The 17,390-nt window shown below is 45.5% G+C and overlaps 2 protein-coding genes across 3 annotated transcripts; both read right to left on the bottom strand.

Annotated features, from left to right (window-relative positions):
• Positions 1 to 733: 733 nt before the first annotated feature.
• On the bottom strand, positions 734 to 5,016 carry LOC146272386 (uncharacterized). Its single transcript, XM_084705465.1, has 6 exons — positions 4,761 to 5,016; positions 4,554 to 4,673; positions 4,216 to 4,334; positions 4,012 to 4,123; positions 3,720 to 3,838; positions 734 to 3,642 (listed from the first exon to the last, which is right to left on the bottom strand). The coding sequence occupies exons 1-6, from the start codon at positions 5,014 to 5,016 to the stop codon at positions 1,192 to 1,194; spliced, it is 3,177 nt and encodes a 1,058-aa protein (XP_084561591.1). The 3' UTR covers positions 734 to 1,191.
• Positions 5,017 to 6,203: 1,187 nt separating this feature from the next.
• On the bottom strand, positions 6,204 to 15,413 carry LOC146272385 (uncharacterized). 2 transcript variants are annotated; one of them, XM_084704170.1, is made up of 6 exons: positions 8,964 to 9,152; positions 8,711 to 8,831; positions 8,518 to 8,636; positions 8,282 to 8,432; positions 8,000 to 8,121; positions 6,204 to 7,918 (listed from the first exon to the last, which is right to left on the bottom strand). In XM_084704170.1, the coding sequence occupies exons 2-6, from the start codon at positions 8,811 to 8,813 to the stop codon at positions 6,314 to 6,316; spliced, it is 2,100 nt and encodes a 699-aa protein (XP_084560296.1). In that variant the 5' UTR covers positions 8,814 to 8,831; positions 8,964 to 9,152; the 3' UTR covers positions 6,204 to 6,313. The 2 variants fall into 2 exon arrangements, with proteins under 2 accessions (XP_084560296.1, XP_084560297.1); XM_084704171.1 differs by lacking the exons at positions 8,282 to 8,432; positions 8,518 to 8,636; positions 8,711 to 8,831; positions 8,964 to 9,152 and adding an exon at positions 15,368 to 15,413.
• Positions 15,414 to 17,390: the final 1,977 nt, after the last annotated feature.

Raw genomic sequence — 17,390 nt, 5'->3', positions numbered from 1 at the left:
GACCTTCCTGCATTCAGCTGAGCTGATGAGCCTGAGCCTTTGAACTGTCCCACACTATCGACAGCACCCTTGACACGGCTTGTGGCAAAGAAGTGTCACACCACCTGAATAAAACTGATATGAGACATAAGTGTAGTCATGAATTTGAGAACCTTTCCTTAAATTTAGTGGACATAAAGGACCACTTTTGACCAAGATAGCCAGATAGCCAGATGTGTAGATACTTCTCTGTTGAGAAGTATCTACACAGCATGATGCCACCACCAAACTTATCTGTAGGGATGGTTTCTAAAGGCATGGGTAGTGTTTGTGCTTCACACATTGTACTTTGAGTTTTGACCATCTTGGTGATCTGAACATCTGAACCTAAACATCATCTGACCATAAACTTTTTGTGCCACCTGATTGGTCACACATGCTTTCTAGCAAACTCCAGACATGCTTCCAGAGGGCAATTCTTGAGCCAGTTTTGGTTCAGACAATGTTGACTGAACTTTGGAACTATGTCAACGTGAATGTTGGCCTCTGGTTTCTCACAAGTTAGTTTTGTCAAAGTGTTGAGTTTTGATGTGATGCATCTTTCACTAGGATATCCAAACACTTATTTTGTACTTTTTAAAAGGTCAGATGGCCATCGTTTAGGCACCTTCTTGCAGGGAAAGACTGCTGTGTATTTGCTTATATCATCTTAAATTAATTTCATCCTGTGTATACTACAACAGGAACAGCATCGCACACATTCATCTAGAATTTGCAACAACTTGCATCATGCTCTGCACATTTGATAACTGGTACTAACCCTAATTGAAGGAGTTACTAACTGAGATTACCAAGATATCTTTCTCCCAAGTCATGAACCCAAGGAGTGACAGGGACTAGGTTTGAAGAGATTGGTGGCTCTCTAGAACCAATATCCTGCCAGATATACAGTTCTTAAATCAGTGCAGTGAGAACGTTTGTCTCAAACATCCTGTAAAAAAAAAAAAAATTAAGATTGTGTAATGCATCCCCTTGTCCCTCAAAAAAACAAAGTAAAGCATTGGAAAGAATAAAATGCAAAATAGCTAGGGATTTTTTTAATGGATAATTTCATCAAAATGAATGTTGACTGAAAACAATACTGAAAAAAACATCATACATCTAGACCAAGAAAGTTAATCTTTCCAGCAAACTGTAATTTACAATCACTTATTAGGCTGAGGGCATTTCATTACTCCGCATAGAGCCCTTCAGAGCACCTTCATACAATTTCAAGCGAGGGACTATGCTGATGCCACTTTTGGAATTTGAAAGCTTGTAAGGAGCTGCAGTAATCCACCCAGAGGCTTGAGTAGTGGGTGTATAAGTCTTAGTGGTCAGCAACTGGGGATTATTGGGTGCAGTTCTCGTAGGGGCAGTAACTGGGAATGGTTTAGGAAACCCTGAATGTGCAGGCAATCCTTGGAAATGAGGGAACCATAGGTAATGGTTGTTAGAAGGCTGCTTTGGCATCTTCAAATCAAAATTGTTTGCAGTAGTGGCCAGAGCTCTTGTAGTGGCAGTCATTGGGAATGGTCTGGGGAACCCCGTTTCTGGAGGGAACCCTGTGTCTGGAGGGAACCCTGTGTCTGGAGGGAACCCTGTGTCTGGAGGGAACCCTGTGTCTGGAGGGAACCCTGGGAAACGGGGGAACCTTGTGAAACGGGGGTAAGGTGGTAGCTCTGCCAACTCAGTATTGGAGAAGCCTGCAGTAGAGGGTGCAGTGATCTTTGTTGGCGGTATTTTGGGATTAGCAGGTGCAGCTTTAGTGGGGGCAGTCATTTGGAATGGTCTAGGGAACCTTGACTGTGCAGGGAACCCTTGGAAATTAGGAAACCCTGGGTAATAGTGGTAAGGAGACCGCTTTGGCATCGGAGGATCGGAGGAGAATGCAGTACTGGGAGCTGCTCTTGTAGTGGCAGTCATTGGGAATGGTCTGGAAAACCCTGTGTATGGTGGGAACCTTGGAAACCAGGGAACTCCGTGATGTGAAGGAATCCCTGGGTATGAAGGAAATCCTGGAAACCGGGGGAATCCAGGGTATGATGAGGACTCTGGGTATGCAGGGAGTGCAACTGACTCTGGATCAGTGGGGTCGGCAGCAATGGGTATCTGGGGATCTGTGGATGCAGCTCTCGTAGCGGCAGTCGCTGGGAATGGTCTGGGATATAGAGGGAACCCCGTGAGCTGGGAGTACAAAGGCAGCTCGGCTGATTCAGGATCTGGAAGGGCTTCAGTAGAGGATTCAGTAGTCTTGGTGGTTGGCATCTGAGTGCGTGCGGGTGAAGCTCTCATAGGTTCAGTGTTTGGGAATGGTCCAGGAAACCCTGGAAACTGGAAGAACTCGGGGTATGGAAGGAAGCGAGGGAACTGGGGGTGCAAAGGCAGCTCTACTGACACTCGATCGGAAGGGCCTGCGGCAGTGGGAGCAGAAGTTCTTGTGGTGGGGATCTGGAGATCAACAGCTGCATCTCTTGAGGTGTCAGTTGTGGGGAACTTTGAGTATGGAGGGTACCCTGGGAAATAAAAGTACCCTGAATGTGGAGGGAACCCTGGGAAATGGGGGTAAGGAGGCCGCTCTGGTGTCCAAGCATCAGAAGGGCTGGCAGTAGTGGTTGCAGCAGTGTTTGTAGTTGGCATCTGAAGATCAGCGGGTGCAGTTCTCGTTGTGTCAGTTGTGGGGAACTGTGAGTATGGAGGGAACCCTGGGAAATAGAAGAACCCTGTATGTGGAGGAAACCCTGGGAAATGGGGATAAGGAGGCCGCTCTGGTGTCCAAGCATCAGAAGGGCTGGCAGTAGTGGATTCAGCAGTGTTTGTGGTTGGCATCTGAGGATCAGCGGGTGCAGTTCTTGTAATTGCAGTCATTGGGGACAGTCTGGGGTACAGAGGGAATCCTGTGATCTGGGGGTACGAAGGCAACTCTACTGACTCGGGGTCAGAAGGGTCTGTTTTAGTGATTGTTTTGGGTGACCCTGGTAACCGGGAGTAAGGACGCAGAACTGCCGATTGAGAATTGGAGGAGTCTGCAGCATCGGAAAGGTCTGCGGATGTGGAAGCAATCATTTTTGTAGTCGGCATCTGAGGATCAGCGGGTGCAGTTCTTGTAGTTGCAGTCGTTGGGGACAGTCTGGGGTACCCGGGATATAGAGGGTATCCTATGATCTGGGGGTTTGAAGGCAACTCTACTGTCTTAGGATCAAAAGGGTCTGTAATGGTGAGCATCTTGGGATACCCTGGGAACCAGGAGTAAGGACGCAGATCTGCCGATTGAGAATCGGAGGAGTCTGCAGGATTGGAAAGGTCTGCGGAAGTCGGAGTAATCGTTTTTGTGGTCGGCATCTGAAGATCAGCAGGCGCACCCCTCGTAGAGTCAGTTGTGGGGAACCCCGAGTATGGGGGGAACCATGGGAAATGGGGGAACCTTGGGAAATATGGGTAAGGAGACTGAGCTGGAGCCTGAGGATCGAAAGTGTCTGCAGCAGGCACAGCACGATTTGTGGTTAGCATCTGGGTATTGGCAGGGTTCATTGCTGGAATGCCAGCAAGAATAGCAGGTGTTGATGGGCAGGATACCGCAAACTCTTGATCATTTACCAACAGGACAAGAACATGATCCTCATCCTAACAAAAGACAAGAGAATTATATCTCAAGTACACCATTTACATTTCTGACCAGAAGATGGCACTGTGGACTGTACCTCTAATAGGATGCATGGTTTTCTGTAAGGAGCTTTGATGATCAGATCTCTGGAGTTTGATTCCACAATAAAACCACAAGGTTCACCAGATAACAGCAAGGGCTCCCATGCATCAGAGACTAATACATAATACATTAATGTTAATATAGTAACAATATCTTTTCTCAACTAAAACTGCAATACATTTGTTTTAGTCTTAGATGGGCATGTTTCAAAATAGTGACATGAGCTTTGAGCAACTGCTGAAATTTACCTTTTACATAGACTGCAGCTGCTGCAATATTACCCATACTTAACACCATGCCATTCATGAAGCAGGAGACAGAAGGGAGAGGAGGTGCAAGAGGACAAGACATTGTCATGGATTTTCCCCACAGCTTCAGATGCAGTACATGATCCCCACCCTGTTGAAAGAATACTTGGATTAACTTGGCTCATATTTAATACACATGTCTGTTTGAATTGTGGTAATCACAATCCCTTCATTATGAATTACCTGTTCAGCAACATGGCAGCCTTGGTATGGAGCTACAAAAAGCACATCTCTGCGTGACCTTCTCACAGAGAATCCACACCGAGAAGGCAGCCGAGTCAAGGGAATGAGAGTCCCGTCACCTGAAAAAGCAGATCTTTAGATCAAATGAATGGGTTGTTATCTAGTTATGCAGAAGCTTGTTAAAGACCATTTGTTTGAATCAGGTGTGTTGGAGCAGGGAAACATGTAAGATTTGCAGGACAGGGGGGACTTGAGGACCAGGGTTGAGAACCACTGCCTTAGATCAAACTACCCACCATTTTCACTGGAAATCCACAGAAATTAATCATTGATCTTACCATTGTCAACCAGAAAATGGGGAGCCTTCCCTCCCTTGACCCGCAAGGTCATAGTGTCATCAGCGCACTGAACAGCAGGTCCCATGTGTGTTAGTTTAGCAGTCATCAACAGGTGCTGAGCTTATAAAAAAGGTTAATGGGCAAATTTACATTTGAGCAATCTCTTTATGAACGCATTTGTAAAATTCATAAATATTGTCCACTCACAATCCATTCCTGCGGTTTTGTAAGCATCATCATCTGAATCAAAGGCAAAAAATCCCTTTCGTGTAATGACGCCAGCAATGGCTCCAGGCTTAATTGCACCACCAAGGCTTTCTCTCTCAAATGTTGTCTCAATTTCCGTCACATTTTTCTTTTCATTTTCCAATCTGGCATCTGTAATACTTCCATAGGAATCTGCTAAGAAATAGGTTAACGTCCCCAATATCAAAGGGCATATTAGAGGATTATTCAAAGGCATAATTCTGTTGAATAGTGACGTTTAACCAGACTCAAAACATCTCACAAAAGGCCAGCTCATTAGACACAGCTTTAACCTCTTCCCTCAAATTGGACGACCAATCAAATGTTAGGTAGGCCAGTATTTATTCAAATGTGTAATAGGTGCAATTGAATCACTGGTAGACGTCATGCCTATAGACGCTTTTTGAACATTCAACCATTTTTGTTTAAGTTTGGCCCTTGAAAGCTTACGGTTTCAGATGCGCTAATAATTATTTTGATGGAAGTCAGTGAGTTCAGAATCATAAGAAGTAGGAGAGTTACTGTGGTAAAAAATAATGTCCGTGGGTAGTAGATAAGATCATGCTACATTTAGCCAGTGGATCATTTCTTGCATCATGTGTGTAAAAGTGGTATTGTGATCAATATTGTGAGGACGTGAACTTGAGTATACACACTTGGCCATGACTACAACAGTGACCTCAGAGAACGACAATTCTGTATTAAATTGTCTGACAACCCTGAGCATGGTGCAATGTGGGAAGGCAAGCAGTACAGATCGTTAAATAACGCTAATGAAATACATTTGCGCAACAGGCAAGGGATCCACCTGAACACTAAATAAACTTCATTAGAGCCAACTTGTGGATCTGACACTACCATGTGTAGGCCTATAGGCTACTGTCTCATATCCACCTGCTAGGCTACTGTCTCATATCTACCTGCTTAACCCCTCCACCATACACTGGGTTCAGAATTGACAGGTGGGTGATGTAAACATTTTCAAACTTGGGTGTTTGTGCTTTTGTCAGTGGTGGTGGATATAATCGTCCATAATGTTAAGCATTTAAAAAGTTAGAAAATCCCCACGCGTGCTCAATCACCCAGGTCCAGAACTTGAACCCACCAGCCCCAGCATCTCCAGTTAATAGTTGAGCCAGAGCAGACGATACAAGCTAGGTCAGGGTTCCTTCCCTCTGAGGGTGACCACAGCCACTTGAGCCCAAAGCAGAAGAGAAAGGTTGTGGAGCATTTTATTGGAAAAGGGAGGTTGCAAAGAGCACTAAATGTAGGGGTGACAAACATGTTATTTACTTAAAGTGAAGGTGCTCTCATTTAAAAGTTCAATGTCCATGTAAGACATTTGTGAACTGAATCCAAGTCCTTTTCCGGCATTGCATTCTTCAAAATGAATTCAATAGTAAGTAAAAAAAGGAATCTTTATTAAATTTAGTTCTCACTGAAAGACAGTTGTGTAAAAAAAGTTATGCAAAGTGAAGGGTCTACAGTCATCTTGATTGGCATTTGGAGAGCTGTTATAGTGGCAATTTCTGGGCATGGTCTGGAATAACAGGGTATGAAGGGAACGAAGGCAGCTCTAGTGAGTCACGGTCGGTAGAGTCTGTAATACTGGGCATCTGGGGATCAGCGGATTCATCACTTGTAGCAGTCGTTGGGAACGGTCCAGGGAACCCGGAGTATGAAGGGAAACCGAGGAACGAAGGGAACCCAGCTGATTCTGGATCGGTAAGGTCTGCAGTACTTGGCATCTGGGGATCAGCAGATTCATCACTTGTAGCAAGCATTGGGAACGGTCCAGGGAACCTGGGGTATGAAGGGAAACCAGGGAACAAAGGGAACCCAGCTGATTCTGGATCGGTAAGGTCTGCAGTACTGGGCATCTGGGGATCAGCAGATTCATCACTTGTAGCAGTCATTGGGAACGGTCCATGGTACCCGGGATATGAAGGGAACCCAGATGACTCTGGATCGGTAAGGTCTGCAGTACTGGGCATCTGGGGATCAGCAGATTCATCACTTGTAGCAGTCATTGGGAACGGTCCATGGTACCCGGGATATGAAGGGAACCCAGATGACTCTGGATCCGTTGAGTCTACAGTACTGGGCATTTGGGGATCAGTGGATTCATCACTTGTAGCAGTCATTGGGAACGGTCCAGGGGACCCAGGGTATGAAGGGTAACAGGGGAACCCAGCGTACTCTGGATCGGTAAGGTCTGCAGTACTTGGCATCTGGGGATCAGCAGATTCATCACTTGTAGCAAGCATTGGGAACGGTTCATGGAACCCGGGATATGATGGGAACCCAGCTGATTCTGGATCGGTAAGGTCTGCAGTACTGGGCATCTGGGGATCAGCAGATTCATCACTTGCAGCAGTCATTGGGAACGGTCCAGGGAACCCAGGGTATGAAGGGAAACCGGGCAACCCGGGGTATGAAGGGAAACCGGGATATGAAGGGAACCCAGATGACTCTGGATCCGTTGAGTCTACAGTACTGGGCATTTGGGGATCAGTGGATTCATCACTTGTAGCAAGCATTGGGAACGGTTCATGGAACTCGGGGTTTGAAGGGTAACAGGGGAACCCAGCTGACTTTGGGTCAGTAGAGCCTGCAGTACTGGGCATTTGGGGATCAGCGGATTCATCACTTGTAGCAGTCATTGGGAACGGTCCAGGGGACCCAGGGTATGAAGGGTAACCGGGGAACCCAGCGTACTCTGGATCAGTAAGGTCTGCAGTACTGGGCATCTGGGGATCAGTGGATTCATCACTTGTAGCAGTCATTGGGAACGGTCCATGGAACCCGGGATATGAAGGGAACCCAGATGACTCTGGATCCGTTGAGTCTGCAGTACTTGGCATCTGGGGATCAGCGGATCCATCACTTGTAGCAGTCGTTGGCAACGGTCCAGGGAACCCAGGGTATGAAGGGTAACCTGGGTACGAAGTCAGCTCTGCCAACTGAGAATCGGAAGAGTCTGCAGATATTTGTGTGGACGTTGTGGTCATTATCCACGGATACAAAGGGGCCGTTGGCAGAGCGGCATTTGGAGCGCACAGGCAGGATACTGCAAACTCTTGTCCATTCACCAGCAGGACAAGGATGTACTTATTATCCTATAAAGAAAAGCAAGAAAGCATTAGAGAACCCAAACACTGACATGAAAACAATTCTCATGTGAGCAGAAGAGACTGTACCTCTTTCATGATGCAGGGTTCTTTGTACGGAGCACTGATCAATCCTCTAGAGTGTGATTGTGACACCACAGTAAATCCACAAAGTTCTCCGGATGACAGCAGGGGCTCCCATGAGTTCAAGACTAAATATAATTGTAGACATTACTCGTTCACATAGAAAATGAAAAATGTTCCAACCCCACAATACTGGTTGTCAAACTCAACACTAATGTATTATTCAACTATTTAGAATGTAATGCTTGAATTCTCATGAGCCATCAACATCAACTGCTTTAAATGTACCTTTCACTTTCAATGCCTCTGCTGCCATATCACCCATGTTTAACACCATGCCATTCTTAAAGCAGGAGACAGAAGGGGGAGGAGGTGCAGGGGGACAAGACATTTTTATGGATTCCCCCCACAACTTTAGACGCAGTACATGATCCCCACCCTGTTGGAAGAGTATTTTGATTAACGTTCAATGACAACATATAGAAGGGCTGTTTGAAAAGGTCATCAGCCACATTATGAATTACCTGTTCAGTAACATGGCAGCCTTGGTATGGAGCTACAAAAAGCACATCTCTGCGAGACCTTCTCACAGAGAATCCACAATGAGAAGGCATCCAAGTCAAGGGAACGAGAGACCCCTCACCTACAGAAGGCAGAACCTCAGATTGAACTACACAACTTCACTAGAAATCCACAGGATTGTGTCATTAATCTCACCGTTGTCAACTAGAAAAGGGGGAGTCTTTACGCCCTTCACCCGCAAGGTCATAGCATCATCTGTACACTGCACCAAAGGTCCCATGCATTGAGAGTTTGGCATTCATCAACAGGTGCCGAGCTAAAAATACACATTTATACACAAGAGAAAAGGTAAATGTGAAGGTTGTATTCTGTCATTCATTAAAAAAAGGTAAATATTTGAGCGACTACTTAAACACGTCGGTAAAAGTGAGGGAAATTGACTACTCACAAGTTAATCTCGCCGTTTGGTTAAACCCTTTATAATCTGAATCAAACGCAATAGATCCGTTTCGAGTAATGACGCAAGGCAGAGGCTACATACTCTTTGTGGGTCAGTAAGACCTTCTCTTTTATACGTGGCCCCGTCTTCTCTCGGATCGATGTCTTCATTTGTTTGGCTATATGTGGTCGTATTCATCAAACTTCCAGATGAAACTAGAAAAAAAGATGTAAAAGTCGCCAGGAACAAGGAGCACACTAATGGATCATTCCAAGGTATCATGTCTTTCAACGCAAATACCACTCTGACATTTACCAAAAATGTGCACAGTTTTAAACTGTTTTCTCCAATTACACGACAATCCCATTTGAGGAAGGCCAGTAGGCTAATACTGTAAACGCAGCTGAAGTGCATTTCGTTCTTCCTATTTCGGCGTGTTAATGTGTCGGAATGTATTGGCCGAGACGCTATAAACTCAGCTTGCGATGTATTCAATTTGCGTTGCTTTGCAGTCGCCTGCTAAAACATTAGGGCCAATGTCCTAAGAATCTTTTCTCAGGGTATTATCCAAGTTTTCAAAACAAGGAAAGAATTGTCGAATTTACTTTTACTTCAATTCTACACTTTCATGGAAAAGCAGGGCTCTTTGTTTTTAAGTTTCAGGATGTTTAATTTTACAGTTAAATGGTGAACTTTATTAGAGTTAGTGAAAATACTTTGAAAAAGTGTCAATGCAGTGCTACTACTAAAACACTGGTAAAATTCAGGGAATATTAACTACTGGCGCTTCAATCTGGCCATTTTGGTTATACTCTTTATAATCTGAAATAAAACAGCAATGAGATTTTCCCGTTTTGAGTAATGACGCCAGCGGGGGTGGGCTACGTACTTCTTTTGCGTGCATTAAGACCTTTCTCTTTTATACGTGGCCCCATATTCCATCGGATCGATCTCCTCGTTTTCTTTGCCTATATGTGGTAGGTGTCATCTATCAAACTTCCAAAAAAGGAACTCCAAAAAAATATGTGGAAAATCGCCGGGAACAAGGAGCACACTGAAAAAGGATAATTGCAAGGCACCATGTTGAAATGTCTTTTCAACGCCAAATACAACTCGCCAATACAAAATGACATTTACAAATAATTTGCACAGCTTTAAACTGTTTGCTCCAATTACACGACCAATCCCATTGGAGATAAGCCAGTCAGACTAATAATGTAAACATACCTCAAGTCCATTTTGTTCTTCCAATTTCGGCATGCTCATGTGTGTGTGTGTCGAAATGTGTTGGCCGAAACATCAGACGCTATAAACTTAGCCTGATGTGTTGGATTTCGTTGTTGATCCTGTTAACAAAAAAACACGTTAACTGCCGATGTTAAGAATCTTGTAGGGTGTTTTGAAACTTGGGAAGAATTGTGAATTTTATTTGAATTGTAGGCTACAGATTTTCTGAAAAAAATAAAAATAAGCCTATTTGTTTATGATTTTTAGTTTTTCAGGTTCAATGTTTAACTATATTAAGACTTATGGAGACTTGATATTTAAAAATGGCTATGCACAGTGCCCAGGATAATATAATTAACTAAACTCTGGAATTCTGGATACCAAGTTGATGCATCGTGTGATTAGGGTGCATCTCAGTTGCTTTGGTACCTATATTTACTCAGGAATTCACAATTGAAATTATGTCGTCTCTTGAAAATAAGGCCTACTTGTTCAACCTACGGAAATTTAGTCTGTTCTAGTCACTTATGCACGTCAAAATAAAATTCCCACTACTTAAAACACATTTCCAATGCTGTGGTGCATTCATGCAAATTATTATGTAGGCTTCATTTGTCTGCTATTTCCTTGCATCACTTGTAAATAACTAAACAGAAGTTCCCTATTTCTTACTCCTTGCGAAGACTCCGATGCGGTTGCAAGACACAGTACAATGTGTGTGTGCGCACATGTTTTAATACATGACCTCGAATATACTTGAGTTTATTATACATGTATTTTGCCACTACCTATTGCTTCACTTAAAACTATCCAATAAAAAGCATGAAAGATCACCAAAACACATGCATGAAAAAGAAATCACCTGCCTATTAATCTCTGCCTGATTGTGGTCAGTTGAGTTTACAGACCAACTTCAGTCTAATGGTCCAATATTGAAAGGAACAATGTTTTTTTTTAACTCCTACTAGAATTAAGCACAGCCATTTGAGCTGACTCCTCATTCGGGTTTGGAGTGATGCTCCAAATCAAGACTCAAATTCCTAGAAACTGTCAAACCCAAATATGTGGAGTTTCCCTTTCTTTTGTAAAAGAAAGGGCATTATACATTTGTATGATATCTTTAATATCACCCTCTCACTGTTAGGCTACAAAATATTCGAATGCAGCTGGCCAAGTTGAAATCATGAACCTGAAGACAAAGAACATGACCAATTTCCTCATGGGTTTGTATAGCTCTTCAGTGATGAGAATTGGTCGATGCCGACCATATCGCCAGTTTCTTCCAATAAAGGGAAATTCTGTTAATTGAGGCTTGGATTCCTAAGACGACGACTGTGCAAAGATCAATGTCAAAATAAGACGAAGTTTTAAAACTCCATCTCCTGGTTCTTAAGCCAAAACAGCATTGCCTTCTTATTGGAATGTTTCCAACAAGTTGCCAACACTAGAAATACAAATAAAAAGGAATCTTTATTTCAATTTGTATGTCTCACTGAAAAAAAGGGACAAGTGAGTTAAAAAAAAAGAATTGGGGCACTAAATGTGTTACTTTACAACCAACATTTTTAGGTGCCAAACATTGTATATTTATTTTGAATTGCCAATGCTCTCATTTAACAAATCAACTAAAAGTTGAGATGTCCATGTAAGAAACTTGTGAACTGACTCCTAGTCCTTGCCAGTCAACAAAGCATTGCACTCTTCAAAATAAAAGTCCAATAGAATTTGGATTTGAACAGGATGAGGCTATATGCTGACCTTGGCTTGGGCTTTGGAAGGACTGCAGAGGAGACCCAGGGGGCTGCAGTGGGAAATGGACACAAAATTTGGGTGAGTCATATGGCTGTGTTGGAAACGTTTTTGGGGAACATGTGATGGTGAATGAACCCTGGGAAATATGGGAACCCTAGAAACCTGGAGTGAGAGGTGAGTAGAGGAGACTGGAAAGGTCTAGCAGTAATCTTGAGTCGGCCAGTTGGGGATGTGCGAGTGCAGCTGTTATTGTGGCAATTTCTGGGCATAGTCCGGGGTAGCCGGGATATCGAGGGAACAAAGGCAGCTTGTGGTGAGAGTGCACGATCGGTAGGGTCTGTAAGTACTGGGGCATCTGGGGATCAGCGGACTCACTTGCAGGCAGTAAGTCCGAACAAGTTCCAGGCTGCCCAGGCTGTGAAAAAGGGAAACCGGGCAACCCGGGGTATGAAGGGAAACTGCGGGGTATGAAGGGAACCCAGGTGACTCTGGAGTCGACAGGGTCTGCAGGAGTACTGGGCATCTGTGGGAATCCAGCGGAGCTCACTTGCAGGCGGGTGACTGGGAGCGGTCCAGGGAACACAGGGTATGAAGGGAAACAAGCTGACTCTGTAACAGGTAGGGTCTGCAGTACTGGAGGTCATCTGGGGGATCAGCGGACTCACTTGTGAGCAGGTCGACTGGGAAAGGGCCAGGGAACCCAGGGTATAATGGGAAACCGGGGAACCTGGGGTATGAAGGGAAACCAGCTAACTGTGTAACAGGTAGGGTCTGCAGGTACTGGGGCATCTGGGGGATGAGCGGACTCACTTGCAGACGGTGACTGGGAACGGTCCAGGGAACCCAGGGCTATAAAGGGAAACAGGCTGACTCTGTAACGAGTAGGGTTCTACAGATACTGGGCATCTGGGGGATCAGCGGACTCACTTGTAGCAGGTCGATTGGGAAAGGGCCAGGGAACCCAGGGGTGTGAGAGATGGGAAACCGGGGAACCAGGGGGTATGAAGGGAAACCGGGGAACGAAGGGATGCCAGGCTGACTGTGGATCGGCCAGGTCTGCCACTACTGGGACATGCGGGGATCAGCGGACTCACTTGCAAGCAGTCATTGGGAGCAAGTGCAGGGAAGCCAGGGTATGAAGGGAAACCGGAGAACCCGGGGTATGAAGGGAACCCAGGTGACTTTGGATCGACAGGGTGTGCAGGATACTGGGCATCTGTGGGAATTAGCGGACTCACTTGCCAGGCAGTCATTGGGAGCGAGTCCAGGGAACCCAGGGTATGAAGGGAAACCCGGGACTACCCGGGCTGTGAAGAAGGGAACCCAGGGTGACTTTGGGATCGGTAGGTTGTGCAGTACTGGGCATCTGGGGATTCAGCGGACTCACTTGTGGCAGTCCGTTGGGAAAGGGCCAGGGGAACCCAGGCTATAATGGGAAACCGGGGAAGCCAGGGGTATGAAAGGGAAACCCGGGGAATGAAGGGATCCCAGGCTGACTCTGGAGTCGGGCAGGATCTGCAGCTACTGGGGCATCCGGGGGATGCAGCGGACTCACTTGTGGCAGTGACTGGGAGCCAGTCCAGGGAACCCAGGGTATGAAGGGGAAACCGGGGACCCCGGGGGTATGAAGGGAAGGTTGGGTGACTCTCGGATCGAGTAGGGTCAGGAGTACTGGGGATACTGGGGATCAGCGGACTCACTTGTGGCAGTCGGTTGGGAAAGGGCCAGGGAACCCAGGGTATGAAGGGAAACCGGGAGAACCCGGGGTATGAAGGGAAACCAGGCTTAACTATGTTAACAGGTAGGGTCTGCAGGTACTGGGCACTGTGGGGATCAGCGGACTGGCTTGTGGCATTTGACGGTTGGGAAAAGGCCAGGGAACCCAGGGTATGATGGGAAACCGGAGAACCAGGGGTATGAAGGGAAACCGGGGAGCGAAGGGATGCCAGGCTGACTCTGGAGTTTGGCAAGATCTGCAGCTACTGGGCATGCGGGGATGCACGCGGACTCACTTGTAGCAGTCATTGGGAGGCAGGTCCAGGGTACCCAGGGTATAAAGGGAAACAGGGGTATGAAGGGAACCCAGGTAGACTGTGGATCGGTAGGGTCTGCAAGATACTGGGGCATCTGGGGATGAGCGGACTCACTTTCTAGCAGTCGATTGGGAAGGGGCCAGGGAAATTTCAGGCTATAATGGGAAACCGGGGAACCTGGGCTGTGAAAAAGGGAAACACGGGGAATGAAGGGATCCCAGCTGACTCTGAATTGGCAAGATCTGCACTACTGGGCATCCGGGGATGAGCGGACTCACTTGTGGCAGTCACTGGGAGCGGTCCAGGAAGGTACCCAGGGCTGTAAAAAGGGAAACCGGGGAACTCCGGGGTATGAAGGGAAGCCAGGTAGACTCTGGGATCGGTAGGGTCTGCAGATACTGGGGCATGTGGGGATACAGCGAGACTCACTTGTAAGGCACAGTCGTTGGGAAAAGGCCAGGGAACCCAGGCTGTGAAAAAGGGAAACACGGGGAACCCAGGGGTATGAAAGGGAAACCAGCTAACTATGTAACAGGTAGGGTCTGCAGTACTGGGCAGGTACTGGGGATGAGCGGATTCACTTGTCAGCAAGCATTGGGAATGGGCCAGGGAACCCAGGGTATAAATGGGAAACCGGGGAAGCCCGGGGTATGAAGGGAAACCGGGAAATGAAGGGGATCCCAGCTAGAGGCTGCTGGAATTAGTAGGATCTGCCAGCTGCTGGGCACTGTGGGGATCAGCGAAGTCACTTGTGAGCAGTCGTTGGGGAAGAGCCAGGAAATCACGGGGTATGAAAGGAACCCGGGGTATAAAGGGTAACGGGGGAAGCGGAGTGGATATCTGCCAACTGGAAAATCGGACGAGTCTGCAGAGGTTTGTGTGGACGGTGTGGGTGATTATCCATGGATACACAGGGGCCGTTGGCAGAGGCGGCATTTGGAACGCACCCGGCCAGGATGCTCCAAACTCTTGTGCAGTTCACCAGCCCAACAAGGACGTACTTACTATCCTATAAAAAAAAAGCAAAAAAGCATTTCAGAACCCAAAACACGCACATGAAAATAATTCTCATGTGAGCAAAAGGGACTTGTACCTCTTTAGAGTGAGAATGCAGGGTTACTCTGTACGGAGCACTGGATCAATCCTTCTTAAAGTGTGATTGTGACACCACAAGTAAAATCCACAAGAGTTCTCCGGATAACAACAGGGGGCTCCCATGAGTTTCAAAGACTGAATGTTGAGTACTTGTAGAACATCTGATTCGTTCACATAGAAAATGAAAAATATTCCAACCCCACAATACTGGTTGTCAAACTCAACACTTAATGTATTATTCAACTATTTAAAATGTAAATGCTTGAATTCTCATGAGCCATCAACATGGAACTACTTTAAATGTACCTTTCACTTTGAATGCCTCTGCTGCCATATTGCCCATATTTAACGCCATGCCCATTCTTGAAGCAGGAGACGGAAAATGGGAGGAGGTGCAGGGAGGACGAGACATTTTTATGGATTCCCCCCACAACTTTAGACGCAGTACATGATCCCCACCCTGTTCGAAGAGTATTTTGAAGTTAACGTTGCAATGAACAACTGGTCTTCGAAGGGGCTGTTTGAAAAGGTGATCAGCCCCATTATGAAGTTACCTGCTCAGTGACGTGGCAGCCTTGGTATGGAGCTACAAACAGCAGGCCGGTCTCTCCGTGACCTTCTAGCAAAAGTTACTCACAATTCAATTTCGCCGTTTGGTTATACCCTTTATAATCTGAATCAAAGGCAAGACATCCATTTCGAGTAATGACGCCAGCAGTGGCTACATACTCTTTTGCGTCAGTAAGACCTTCTCTTTTATACGTGGCCCCATATTCCCTCGGATCGATCTCCTCGTTTGTTTGCCTATATGTGGTCGTATTCATCAAACTTCCAGATGAAACTGCAAAAAAAGATGGCAAAGTCACCAGGAACAAGGAGCACACTAAAGTATAATTCCACGGCACCATGTTGAAATGGCTTTCAACACCAATACCACTCTGATATTTAAAACAATTTTGCACAGCTTTAAACTGTTTGCACCAATTACACGACCAATCCCATTTGAGGTAGGCCAGTAATAATGTAAACGCACCTGATGTGCATTTGAATCACTGGTATGTGAAAACGTTGCTTTCGTTCATCCGATTTCGGCGTGTTCATGTGCTTTTGTGTTAATGTCGGAATGTGCTGGCCTAAACATAAACGCTATAAACTTTGCCTGATGTGTGGGATTTGGTTGTTCATAGTGCTAAAAAGAACACATTAGGGCCAATATTAAGAATCTTCTAGGTTACTTTCAGTTTTTAAATTTGGGAAGATCTGTCAATTTTATTTAAAAAATAGGCCTATTTGTTTTAAAAGTTTAGGATTTTTAGTTTTACAGTTCAATAGTGACCTATACAAGTTTGTGGAATTTTTTATAAAAAATGGGTAAGCACAGTGCCCGGGATGATATCTTTGACACACAGATTTCTGGAATTATAGACTAGTGCAGTGCCTGTGATGCAGTTGGTGATTGAGATGTCAGTGAAACACATACAGTGCCTATGATGAAATTGGTGGTACACACAGATTCCTAGAATTATAGATAGGGCACAGTACCCACGATGTCGGTGGCACACATATTTCTGGATTTATCGATAGTGCAATACCAGTGATGCAGCTGGTGATTACAGTTAGTCTCAGTGACTTCGGTTCCTAATTTCTCAGATCACAATTGAAATTCTCTGTCATCTCTGATGTACTTGTTCAACCTACAAATACATCTATTCTAGTCACTTATGCACGTCAAAATACATTTCCCATTATTTTAAACAAATTGCCAAAGCTGTGGTACATTCATGCAAATTATTTTTCTGCTGTTTCCTACATCACTTGTAGGTATTAATTAAATTGCACTTCTCTGATAGTGATCTGGTCAGTTAAGTAGCAGAGGGGGTTGTTCATCAGTTTTCGCTGCATTGGTGTTGATGGAATGAACAAGTGCTCTAGAGGGGCAACAATGAGACAACCCCCAAAACAGGACTAATTTTGCATGTGGAGGCTATTTCAAGTTTCTCCCTCTTGATCTCTGACTGGTTTTCCACTAGTGTTGGCTTTAGCTAGAGTCATTATCACTACTGGGAGCATGAGGCAATTTTTTAACCCTACAGAAGTTGCACAGATTGTCCAACTCCTCCAGGATGGTACATCCACGCATGCCGTTGCAAGGAGATTTGATGTGTCTCCCAGCACAATCTCCAGAACATGGAGGAGATTCCAGGAGACAGGCAGTTACTCTAAGAGAGCTGGACAGGGCCGTAGAAGGTCCTCAACCCATCAGCAGGACTGATATCTGCTGCTCTGTGCCAGGAGGAACAGGTTGAGCACTGCCCGAGCCCTACAGAAT

The sequence above is a fragment of the Hypomesus nipponensis genome, chromosome 9 (genome assembly GCF_054491055.1).
Source record: "Hypomesus nipponensis isolate SF chromosome 9, ASM5449105v1, whole genome shotgun sequence".
In the NCBI taxonomy this organism is placed as follows: domain Eukaryota; kingdom Metazoa; phylum Chordata; class Actinopteri; order Osmeriformes; family Osmeridae; genus Hypomesus; species Hypomesus nipponensis.
The sequence above is the reverse complement of the archived record's forward strand: the minus strand, read 5'-3'. Positions and strand labels throughout refer to the sequence as shown.

Bases quoted from the DNA above. Each gene is read 5' to 3' on its own strand.
- LOC146272385 (XM_084704170.1), bottom strand. From the start codon at position 8,813: ATGCCAAACTCTCAATGCATGGGACCTTTGGTGCAGTGTACAGATGAT. The intron at 8,637-8,710 runs GTGAGATTAATG...TGCCTTCTGTAG, and splicing joins CCCTTTTCTAGTTGACAACG to GTGAGGGGTCTCTCGTTCCC. The intron at 7,919-7,999 runs GTACAGTCTCTT...TTTTCTTTATAG, and splicing joins AACCCTGCATCATGAAAGAG to GATAATAAGTACATCCTTGT.
- LOC146272386 (XM_084705465.1), bottom strand. From the start codon at position 5,016: ATGCCTTTGAATAATCCTCTAATATGCCCTTTGATATTGGGGACGTTA. The intron at 4,124-4,215 runs GTAATTCATAAT...TTCTTTCAACAG, and splicing joins GCTGCCATGTTGCTGAACAG to GGTGGGGATCATGTACTGCA. The intron at 3,643-3,719 runs GTACAGTCCACA...GTCTTTTGTTAG, and splicing joins AACCATGCATCCTATTAGAG to GATGAGGATCATGTTCTTGT.